Source organism: Nuphar pumila, chromosome 2, assembly GCF_984573655.1.
Source record: "Nuphar pumila chromosome 2, dmNupPumi1.hap1.1, whole genome shotgun sequence".
Classification (NCBI taxonomy): domain Eukaryota; kingdom Viridiplantae; phylum Streptophyta; class Magnoliopsida; order Nymphaeales; family Nymphaeaceae; genus Nuphar; species Nuphar pumila.
Genome location: NC_143250.1, coordinates 68,995,577 through 69,008,037, shown reverse-complemented (window position 1 = coordinate 69,008,037; position 12,461 = coordinate 68,995,577). Strand labels below are relative to the sequence as shown.

Here is a 12,461-nt window from a genome sequence, read left to right as displayed (position 1 = left end):
CTAAGTTTGGCAATCAAATTCTTGGAAGGGATGACTATATGACTTGTTTAAATAATATAGATTCATAATTCTATATCAAATAGTCTGGGTCCAGAACAAGTTGGCAATCTTTAAGAAACTCAGTAATGTTTATGAAATAGTACTCCATGCCCATGTTTGGTAATCAAATTCTTGGGAGGGTGACTATATGCCTTCTATAAGATAATATACATTCATAATTCTATGATCAATTATTGGCTTCTTTCTTGATTTACTTCAATACAATCTAGGGCTAAATTTTGCAACTGTGAGCCAAGTTTGAGTAAGGCCTTGTCTGTCCGGGCATCGTTAGATGCATATGGAAAGTGGGAGCCGTGGTGCAGTAGTCAGTTTGAAAATCCTATCAAAATTGTAGGACCTTAAGTTGAAGGTGAGATACAGACATTGGGTTGGATGTCCAATTGACACACCTGCTTAATTGGGTTTATAAACCCTTGATGGACTTTATATCCTTTTTGTTACTGAACTCTGAGAGGAACTAGGCCCAATGTCCGGTTTGCTCATAATATGCAAATTATGATTCCAAGAAATGACCCAGAAAAGATTCAATACAACTTTGCTGTAAGTCTCCCAATCCAGATACCAGTTCAAGCCTATATTTGAGAAGTCCAGATCCAATTAGTAGGAGTTGGTTTCTTCCCGAGTTTGATGGCTCATGAGTGGGTACAGAGCACCAGAAACCAACTGAATTTTGCAAGCTATTATCAAGTATCCCTGTAATGAAATAAACAGATATGAAGGTTACTGCAATTAATATGTTGATGAAACATTCTGAATTATTTGAAAAGTTAACGTGGGCTTAACTGATGCACGAAGCATACCAACTAATGATATGTTAATAGTACTGATTAGGGGTATCAACAGGTCGGGTTTACCTGGAACCAACCCGTACCAAACCCTATAGAGTCTGGGTATGGTGATAGATAAGAGGATCCAATTAAGACCTGGGTTCGAACCCGAAGGTCTGATTAATACATGGAGCCGGGTATAGTTTGTAAAATTTTATATTAGACGCAGCCCGACCCCAGTTTCGATTAAGACCCACAATTTTTCAATGTAAAAATGATAAAAAATAGTATTTTACCGGGTCTGGTTCATGTAGTTCTTATTGGGTCCAGGTTTCTCTTATGGTGGGTCTGATTAGACCTGGGTCCAGACTTGATACCATACCCAAAAATCGTGACCAGGTCTGGTTTCACCTGGATCCCAACCAAACCCAACCCGTTGACACCCTAGTGCTGATTGAGGGACTTTAGTGAGGGCCAAAGTTCACAAGTGAAACCTAACACAATAGAGAAAGTCACTAAAGGTGGATATGAAGTCAAAAAGTAGGCCACTGAAGTCTTGTGAAGTCGCTGGGGTGATAACAGCCGCATTAACGCCCAATGTCTTACAAGATAACGAAAAGGGTAACATCTAACTTGTATATATATTGACATAGGCAGAAGGACTATCAAAGGTTTATACTGTTATTGTTTTGGTAGATCAGACGATGTGATCTAGATGACTTGTTTAGTTTCCAAAGGGGTTTGAATAATGTATTTGTGATGTTTAACCAGGCTCTTCAACAGCGTGAAAAGCAAGGGTTAACCAAGATTTTGTGTCTAAGGAATCCATGTTTTTACATCGGAAACACAATATAAGGTGCAGTCTCTAGCAAGAAAACCATGCTAAAACACATCTATCTAATTAGATACATTTAATGATACAAATGCATACCCCATAATGAATTGGAAGAAAGCAAAAATAAACGAATGACATATTAAGGTGACACCACCGCGGGTTCGTCCGCGCGGCCAGCGGGTTGGTTGTGAGGGTGCTGAGTTGAAGGCACCAAATCAAACCCCATTTGCACATGGGTGTGCCGGTAGCTTAGCTTTCAGAGGTGCATGTGGAGTTTTTCTTGCTTCGGCCAGGGTTCCAAGTAATAAAGAAAAGACCTTAAAGGTGGCACGTTTTGGAGACTTGAATTCTAGAGAACATATGAAAGGAAGGAGAAGCTCAAACCAATTCTTATGAAAGGACTCTAACTGATTTGACGTCAAAGAATCCTTGTAGCATACTTGTGCTAAGAACCCTTGTAAATTATAAAGAGAATCCTTCTTTGTGAAGAGTTTCCTATTTTTGATATTGTACTAGGTTGAGGTTAATAAAAGGAGCTGCATGTTCTCTTGTGACTTACTTTGTACATTTGTGTGTAGAGTATGTATTGTTTTGGTTGAGTCATGATGTAAGTGTTGAGTCACTTGTAACTTTCTTTGGGTCACTCTTGCACTTGGTTGATCAATACCTTGAAGGGTTAACATGTAGATTTGAACCATAATGAGCCTATGGGCAAAATAGTGAATGAATGCAAATGCATTAAGCTTTCTTTGTTCACCCTCGTTGTGATTACCTTCAAGTGATCACAATTTCTCTCACTCTCTTCTCTTTCGCTATCTTATACTCTCTATACTCAAAGCTTTCACAACGGCAAGCGAGCGACCAGATAGGCTTGCGGCAGTAAGGAAGGACCATCGCATTGCACTGACCTATTAAAAAAATAGGCCCATGACAAGTGGTACCAGAGCCCATTCTTGAGCTGGAGAAGAGACGTCGAAGTCGGTGTCGAGAGATACATCGACAAGCCACAATTTGTGAGTAAGACATCATGGTGCCCCAATACAACTAGAATGCCACCAAAGGTAAGGCAATCACAGAGACTGAGGAGATGGGTTCACCTCGGGGCCATGAGCAGATGACGAGACTATCAATAGACTGGTGGTTGATGTGACTTCGCATGATGAAGCAATTTCACGTATATTAGAGTCGTTCGAAGGATTGGACAATGAGGTGAATAGCCTGTGAGAGCAAGTAAATTTGTTAGTGAAATAGGTTACTTTGCTGACTACGACAACAACCACCCTTCAGACTGAAGTAGGGGAGCTTCAGTTGAAGAACCGCACGTTGCAACAGATAGTGACCTTAAATGACAGAAATGACAATAGGTCATCAAAGATAGATGTGCAGAGGCCAACAAAGTTTAATGGTTTCAGAGATAGAAAGGCCATAGAGAATTTTTTGTTCTACATGAAAGACTATATGGATATTTAGACTGTACCGACCGAGGACCTCAGGGTGAAGGCTGCAGTAGCTCTGCTCGACGAAGATGCTATAGCCTGGTAGAGAAAGAAACGTAGTAACATAAAAAGAGGGAATTGCATCATTGATACTTTTGAGGCCTTCAAAATTGAGTTACGAAACTACTTTATGCTGCAGAATGTACAACGACAAGCATATCAGATGGTGTCAAAATTGAAGCATACTAGAGCCTTGATATATTACATCAGGACATTCCAGAAGCTCATGTTGGACATACCCAATATGCCAGATGAAGATAGACTCAACTAATTTATTGTGGAACTACAGCCATGGGCACAATCCGAAGTGAAAATGAGTAATCCCACGACTTTGAAAGATGCATATGTGACGACCGAGTGCCTAGTGGATACTCAGTGCAAGACCTTCACTCCATTGACCAAGGCTGGGAAGAAGCCGGACCACAGAGGCAAGAAAGAGGATCGACGCGACAACATGAGTGAGGCGTCGAACCAACACCACTTCGACAAGAAGCAGAATTTCAAGAAGTATAACAATGACAACAAAGGGCGCATTGTAACTTATTGGTTTTGTGATGATAGGCATATCACAAAGCAATGTTCAAAGTGCCTCGTGAAGGATGACAAACAAACCAATGCAGTACAAGTATAGAGTAGTGATGCCGAGGTCATACAACCTAGGATAGGGGCCATGCAGACCATAAATGCGGTCAAAAGCTATGCAGTGAAAAACATACTGGTCAACAAAGAACTCATGTACTTGAAAGTCATTATGAATGAAAAGTCTACTGTGACAATGGTAGACTCCGGGGCCACACATAACTTCATCTCATGGGAAAAGGCAGAGCAGTTGGGCTTGAAGCTCAGGCCAAAGCAGAGAACCATCAAGACAGTGAACTCTGTGGCCAATCACATCTTTGATGAAGCAAGAGATGTGACTATCCAAATTAGGAGTTGGGTCGATAAAGTCAACTTCTCAATGGTGTCCCTGGATGATTTTTAGATAATTTTGGGCATAGAGTTTCTTCGCAGCCAGAATGTAATGATGCTGTCGATGGAGAATCCATTGACAATCATGAGACCGAATTCTTCGCACATGGGGCACAATGCCTCACTCTTAGAGGCATGGCTTCAATGCTATTTGTGATGCAACTGAAGAAGGGTATCAAGCGGAGAGAGCAAACATTCCTACTTGATGTGTGCACTAAATAAGGAAAGGTTGAAGCAACAGTGTTGCCGACCCTTGTTCCACTGTTAGCAGAGTTTCGAGAAGTGATGCCCCTGGAACTGCTGAAGCGTCTGCCGCCGACATGCGAGGTTGACCACATGATTGAGTTGACTCTGGGAACAAAGCCCCTACCATGGTCTCTTATCACATGGGATCGACTGAATTGAAGAAGTTGCGCAAGCAACTAGATGAGATGTTAGAAGCAGACATCGATCATCCTTCAAAAGCACCTTTTGGTGCCCCTGTGCTCTTTCAGGCAAAACATTATGGTTCTAAAAGGTTATGTGTGGATTATCGTGCACTGAACAAGGTCACGGTAAAGAACAATTATATGTTGTCACTGATAGTGGACTTATTCGATCACTTAGGTAGTGCTCAAATCTTTTTGAAGCTAGATTTGCGATTGGGTTACTAGTAGGTGAAGATTGCAAATGGTGATGAGCCAAAGACAACTTGTGTCACTCACTATGGTGCCTATGAATTTCTGGTGATACCATTCAGGTTGACTAATGCTCCAGTCACATTCAAGATATTGATGAATAAAATTTTCTACCCTTACTTAGACAAGTTCGTGGTAGTCTATATAGATGATATCGTGATCTACAACAACAACACGAAGGAACATGACAAGCACTTGCAAATGGTGTTTCAGGTGCTGAAAGAGAATGACCTTTGTGTCAAGCGAAATAAGTGTATCTTCGATCAAGAGAAAATCAGCTTACTTGAACATACCATGGGACGTGGTTTGCTGCACATGGACAGACAGAAGATAAGAGTCATCCAAGAATGAAGTCTGCCAACCAAAGTGCCAGAGTTGCAGTCATTCCTTAGCTTGACAAACTATTATCGGTGGTTCATCGAAGGCTACTCCCTCAGAACAGGAGCCTGCCAAGATGCCTTCGATGGCTTGAAGAAAGCTTTGGTGAGAAAACCTATGCTGCGATTGTCGGACCACACAAGACCCTTTAAAGTCTATACAGATGCTTCAGACTTCGTCATCGATGGGGTTATCATGCAGGAGGGACATTTGATTGCTTATGAGAGTAAAAAACTGAAGGATGCAAAGAGGTGCTACATTATGCATGAACGTGAGATGACGGCTATCGTGTACTACCTCAGAACATGACAACACTATCTTCTGAGTGCCTAGTTCATCGTCAAGATAGACAATGTTGCCATAAGCTATTTTTAGACGCAGAAGAAGCTGACGCCCAAGCAAGTTTGATGGCAAATGTTTCTGGCTGAATTCAACTTTTCTTTAGAGTATAAGGTGGGGAAGACCAATGCTGTTGCTGATGCTCTGAGTCGCAAGGCCAAACTAACGGTTGCACGTACAAAACCTTCTGAAGTTCACTTGGAGGGTGTGTTGCTGGATCACATCCACGAAGGTATGTAGCAGAACACATCGACACAACACCTTGTCTCTCTGGCGCATGTGAGAAAGACTTGATAATTTTGGCTACAGGACGACCTCCTCATGACAAAAAAAAGATGCATATTTGTACCACAATGGGGAAGCCTTCGTCGCGAACTGCCTAAGGAGTGCCATGATACACTATGAGCCGATCATTCAGGACAAGAGCAAACCTTAACACTTTTTGAGCACGACTACTATTGGCCATAGATGAGAGATGATGTGGAGGGGTATGTGCAAACGTGCCTCATCTGCCAGCAAGATAAAGAGACCAATCAGAAGACTGTCAGCCTCCTTGAGCCTCTACCTATTTTAGAACGTCTTTGGGAGAGCATTTTCATGGACTTTATTGTTAGTCTGCCGAAGGTAGATGGTTTCGACTTCATCCTGGTGGTGGTGAATCGTTTATTTAAATATGTCACTTTTATCCCAGCTTCCAAAGAGTGCCATGCAAAGAAGACTACAGAGCTGTTCGTCAAGCATGTTATGAAGCACTGAGGTGTACCAAGAAGCAATGTGAGCGATCGCGATGCTCACTTTACGGGCAAATTCTGGCGTGAAGTATTTTGGCTACTCAGTTTTGATCTACTGTTTTCAACAAGTTTACACCCACAGACAGATGGGCAGATAAAGCACATCAATGAACTATTGTAGCAGTATCTCAAGCACTTTGTTAGTGACAATCAGAAAGATTGGGTGAAGCTCTTGGACATGTCCCAATTCTGCTACAATCTTCAGAAGAGTGAGTCTTCAGGCCACAACCCATTCAAGATAGCCACGAGGCAGCAACCGTTGACTCTGCATACTCTAGCCGCACAGAAGAAGGGAAGGGCATCCTTTGCCTATCAGTTTGTTCGAGACTGGCATAAGCAGACCGAGCTGGCGAAGGTGTTTATGCACAAGGCGAGTAAGAGAATGAAAAAGTGGGTGGACAAGCTTCGTCGTCTTGCTAAGTTCCGTGTTGGAGACCAAGAGTTGGTGAAGCTTTATCTTAATCACACAAGCATCTTTCGTGGACGACACCACAGACTGATAAGGAAGTATGAAGGACCATTCAGCATCACCAAGAGAGTTGGCAAGCTGATGTACAAGCTGAACCTGCCCTCGAACTTCAAGGTGCACCCGGTGTTTCATGTGTGCAAACTAAAATCATTCTATGTGGACGAGGGAGATCCAGAATGTAGCATGCTACAACACTCTCCTATCATGTAGAGGGCCTTGACAAAACAACAGGCCAAGAAGCGTCTCAACAAGATCCTTCGCCACAAGGTCAACTACTTGAATGGAGTGAAGAAATATTTTATGCACTGGAAAGGGACAACGAAACTGACGTGAGAGCCAACATTCCGGATAAAGAGCCACTATCTAGATGAAGTTAGGGCTTACCATGAAATAGATGGCGCCGAGGGTGGTACATGATTTGAAGGGGGGAGCATGTTCCCTTGTGACTTACTTTGTACAATTGTGTATAGAGTCTGTTTTTCTTTTGTTGAGTCAACATGTAAGTATTGAGTCACTTGTAACTTTCTCCGGGTCACCCTTGCACTTTGGTTGAAGTTGATCAATACCCTGAAGGGTTAGCCCATAGATCTGAATTGTAATGAGCCTACAAGCAAAATAGTGAATGAATGCAAATGCATTGAGCTTTCTTTGTTCACTCTCATTGTGATTACTTCCAAGTGATTGCAATTTCTCTCTCTCTTCTCTTTCGCTCTCTTACACTCTTTATACTTAAAGCTTCCGCAACGGCAAGCGAGTGACTAGATAGGCTTGCGACAGTAAGAAAGGACCATCACGCCGCATTGGCCTATTGAAAAAATAGGCCCATGACAATGTGCCTCATTTTCATAATATGTAGAGAGAGAGCATGTTTATCATGGTAGGTTCAGTTTGAATTGAACCACATCAAAATTGTGTCTAGTCAGATTATTGGCATATCATCTGCTAGAAAAGCGTGGGTGGCGTTGAAACGTGCCTATGTTTCTCAGTCAAGTCATGAAGAATGAACTTTAAGGTGTTAGTAAAGGCAACAAGCATATGGTTGATTATCTGAATTAAAGTCGAGTTTTTGGGTGATTCGCTAAATGCTATAAATAAGTCTATTGATGATGTGCTGAGTTTTTGGGTGATTTGCTAAATGCTATAAATGAGTTTATTGATGATGTTAATTTGGTGCATTACACGTTAAATGGACTTGCACATGATTATGAAAATTCTATCACCACTATGAAGAACCTCTCATCGTTTTATAAAGTTTTCAATACGCTCTTGAATCAAGAGACGAGGCTCAACTTATGAACCAAAAAAGCTCTAGAGTCATTTTCTTCTGCTTTCATAGCTCAACAAAACGTATGTGGTAGTTTTTTCAACAAAGGTGGTAGTAACGGCAAGGTCAAGGTCAGGAAGATACCATGGTTTCCATGGCAGAAATAATAGAGGTGGAGGTAATAATCAGTCTAGACAACAAAATGACCAAGGTGTGATATGTCAGTTTTGTGGAAGTGTAATATCCCAAAGGCATTTATGGCAGCCCTTAACATGAATATCCTAATTGGTATCTTGACAATCGAGCCACTCACCAATATGACTCCTGATGATGCAAACATGGAGCAAATATGAGAGTGGTGATCACGAAGGTATCATGGTGGGTAATGGTTCTAATCTTCCAGAATCGATAACATTAATCTACTACCCTCAAATGATAAATTCTTCTTGTTAAAGAATGTTTTGCATGTTTTTGCTATTAAAAAAAAATTCTTATTTGTTGCTTATATTTGAATTACTAGAGATAATAACTGTGTATTTGAATTTCACCCATTTGTTCCTTTGTTAAGGACTTGAAGAAGGGAATGCTACTTTTAAAAGGACACAATAGGCATGGTTTATATGTGTGGCCATTGAACAAGGCAGCAGCAAATCTAGCTACACGTGGTAAGCAAGGAAACAAGGAGACTTGACATTATCGTTTAGGACACCCCCAATCAGACTATTTTTAGATATTTCGCATAAGAATAATTCTTTGTTTAATGGTGATATGACATTATATAGTACATGTTGCTAAGGCTCATAAATTACCTTTTGAAAAGTATGGTATTCATGTTGTCTCCTTTTGAGATTGTCCATTCTTTCTAGAGATGGTTATCATTACTGTGTGTTGCTAGTTGATGATTTTTCACTTTTTTTTTTTGTTTTCATTAATAAGGAAATCAGACACCGTCCAATGCTTAAGAGAAGCAACTTGGTTGTAAAATAAAAATATTTCTTAGTGACAGGTGGTGAGTTTATAGGTAGTGACTTTTCACTTTTTAAGCCAATATCATGTTAAGAGATGGGTGTCTTGTCAAACCCCAATAGAATGGGGGTGGTTAAAAAATCATCATATTTCCAAAACATTATTTCTTCCTTTATTAGAATTTAATTTAAAATTAACTCAAGATATGTATCAATGGCCATAGTCAGGATATATTGAGGGTTAATTTTATCTTAAATCCTATAAAGGCACCAAAATATGTTTTATTCTTCACTTGAATTTAAATGTGATTGTCATATAATACATTCAATGACCATAGTCAGGAATGTATTATATCTTCAATCTTATTTCAATTCATTTAAAGAATGAAATATGTTTTTCAAATTCAATTTCAAAATTCTTAAATTCATTTCATCATTTAAGATAGAATTACATCATATTTTCAAAAAAATTCTTTTTCAAAATCCAAGTGATCTTGAATACCTTCTTCATTTCTCAAATCAATTCTTATTTATAAATTCAAATTCAATTCTACCTTATTTCAAGATTCAAAATTCAATTTCAAAGTTCAATTTGACTTTGAAATTTCAAATTCATTTTTATATTCAAAATTCAATTTCCAATTCAAATCAAATTTCAAAGTTCAATTCAACTTTGAAATTCTAAATTCATTTTCAGGATTCAATTTCAAATTCAAATTAACATCTCCGATCAAATTTCAAAGTTCAATTTAAAACTTTGAAATTTCTGATTCATCTTCTGATTTCAAACTCAAACTTTAAAAATCAAGTTTATTCTTTATCCTCAAAGTTCTATCTAAAGATTGAGTCTTAATTTTCAATTCAAAATCAAAGTTTTGAGATTAATTCTAAATCTCAAAATTCGGTTTTCCTTAAATTTTAAAATTCAAAATCTGGATTTTCAAAATCCAGATCCATCTTCAAAGTCCCATTTTGGATCTTCAAAAATCCAAAATTCCATCTTGGGTTCTAAATTTAGGACCCAATTCCACTTTGGATTCAGATCTTTAAAAACCAATCTCATCTTGGATCCCAAACTTCGGATCCAATTCTCTTTAGGATTCCAGATTTCGGATTCAACCCTATTTTTGGATTCCAGACTTTGGATCCAATTCCATCTAGGATTCCAGATCTCGGATTCAACTCCATTTTGGATTCCAGATTTCAAATCCAATTCTATCTTGATTTCCAGATTTCAAAACCAATTCCATCTTCAGATCCCATCTAGATTTCTTAAATCCAATTCTATTTTCAAATTCCATTTAGATTTCTTAAATCCAAAACTCTATCTTGATTTCGAACTTTAAATCTAGAATTCAATTCCATTTCAAAATTCCATCTCTACTTCGAAATTCAGATTCAAAATTCAAATTCAAAGTCCATTTTTTACTTTGAAACTTCATTTTTCCTATCTCAGCTTCAAAAACCACCTTTCTCTTTATTCTTTTCAAATTCAAGACTTATTTTCCCAACTCTGATTATTTCAAGACTTAGAACTTCAAATATATTTTCAGATCTATCTCAAGTTCTAAAGTTAGAAAAACCATTTCTTCACTTCATTATCAATCTCATCTCAGAAAACACTTGGAAATTTCTAAAACATTTTTTCAAAAGAGCATATATCTTTGTATCCACACAAGCATGATTCTTTGTGCATTTTAGACTTAGGATAAATTCTTAGACAATATTAAGGTAAAGCAAAAAAGCATAAATTCAATCCTTGGTTCGATTACCCCTGGTATAGGCGCCAGGAACGGTCGAACCTTGTATCGACGAGCGAGCCCCGTCTCCCCTTTTTCCCGCAAATTTTCAAAAACGAAGGCGAGTAATCTTTCAATTTTTTTTCAAAATTAAGGTCAAGTGAGACCTTCGCAAAAGAATTCATCTCTCTCTTTCTTTTCTCTTCTTTTCTGTCTTTTATTCTTCCTTTCAAAAAGGAGAAATAAAGGTTGGAAAGGAAAAGAAAAAGAAAAAGAAAAAGAGAGAAGGAATGAAAGAGGAAAATTTTTGCGATGATCACAGTTTTGGCGACCGTGATGGGACTCGTCTCCGTCCGGTCAAATTTATGCCTTTTTGCTTTGCTTTAATCTTATCTAAGTCTTTATTCTACAAATGTCAACTTCATTTTCATGCAAACTTAGGAGCCTAGACTCTGTCCTAAACTGACATAATGCATGTAGGATTTAAGTATGGTTTGGTAGGACCATATTGGGTAGATTATTCCATGTTCACATTAGACTTAGGTCTGAAATACAACTCTCCTCAATTCTAGGGATTGAATGGAAATAATGTGTGCAAGTGTATGCTTCTTATGATTTAAAAAATCTATCTTTTTTAGGACTTGCATTAGAGCCATCTGATTTCTTGCATGTTGAACATATTTTTGAAAACATCCCTACCTATATTGTCCCGGTCTTCACGTTGTTGGGCTGTCTCACTGAACCATAGTTCAGGAGAGAGCCTCACAACTGGACCACTTATTTGGGTTAGCGCCCCCCTACCACGTACCTAAGGGCCATAGTCCGAGGTATATCGGTAGGTGCTCAAGGATGTTGGGAAGCCATTACCTTAGAACCGGAGAAATATTTCTATGCCATGTATTTCGAGCTTCGGCTTGGGTATATCGACATACCTTAATTAGAATCAGATGATCTGAACCATAGAGTTAGGATTAAGGTCCTACAAGCCATTTCAAAATATTGCATTTAGAGTCAGCCTTTAGGGAGTGCTGTTTGTGCATCCTTGTTTGTGCAACTTTGGTTATACAATGTTTCTCGTATTTTCTTATATATATGTATCAAACCTTTTAAAAAAATTGGGTATATTATTTAAAATTTCCCCTTATTTTTAGAAATCCAGGTGTATATTTTTCCTCTATCTACACTCTCTTTCTCTTTTATATCAAATTTTCTTTAAAAACCTTGGAAATCCCTTTTCTAAATTCCCTTGATCTTTCAAAATTTCCAGGATTTGTGTCTATCCTCTTTCCTTCAAGAGTCTATCCGTAAGTCCTGCATTCCATCTAATTCTCCTCGTTCTTCTTTGCCCCAGTATCATTTCCATGGCGTCCAATTCTCTCGATGTTGTTTTTCCCAGAGATCATGTCTTCTATCATATAAAGGATGGATCCCCGGATCATCGGGTTATCCAGTCTCATCCCTTCTTCCCTCAGTGGTATTATTCTTGGTTCACCACCTTCTCACGTATGTTCCCAGACCACTTGGATGATTGCGGATTAAAGATGGCATCAACACTGGGCAAACGAACCATCAACAGAAGTCTGATTCAGGCCATGGCAGAACGGTGGAATCCACGTACCTGCACATTTTGGTTTTCATGGGGAGAGATGACTTTACTGATGGATGAATTCAATGACATTATGGGATTGCTCGAACCAACTAGCCAACCGGAT

General features: G+C 39.0%; 1 protein-coding gene and 1 pseudogene across 1 annotated transcript; both read left to right on the top strand.

Moving 5' to 3' along the window:
- LOC149845695 (putative glycerol-3-phosphate transporter 1) overlaps positions 1-3,204 on the top strand; it is a 31,160-nt pseudogene extending 27,956 nt beyond the window's left edge.
- A 3,286-nt stretch (positions 3,205-6,490) lies between these two features.
- LOC149845694 (uncharacterized) lies at positions 6,491-6,991 on the top strand. The gene has a single exon (XM_089989022.1). It carries the CDS (start codon positions 6,491-6,493, stop codon positions 6,989-6,991), a length of 501 nt encoding a protein of 166 aa, XP_089845148.1.
- Positions 6,992-12,461: the final 5,470 nt, after the last annotated feature.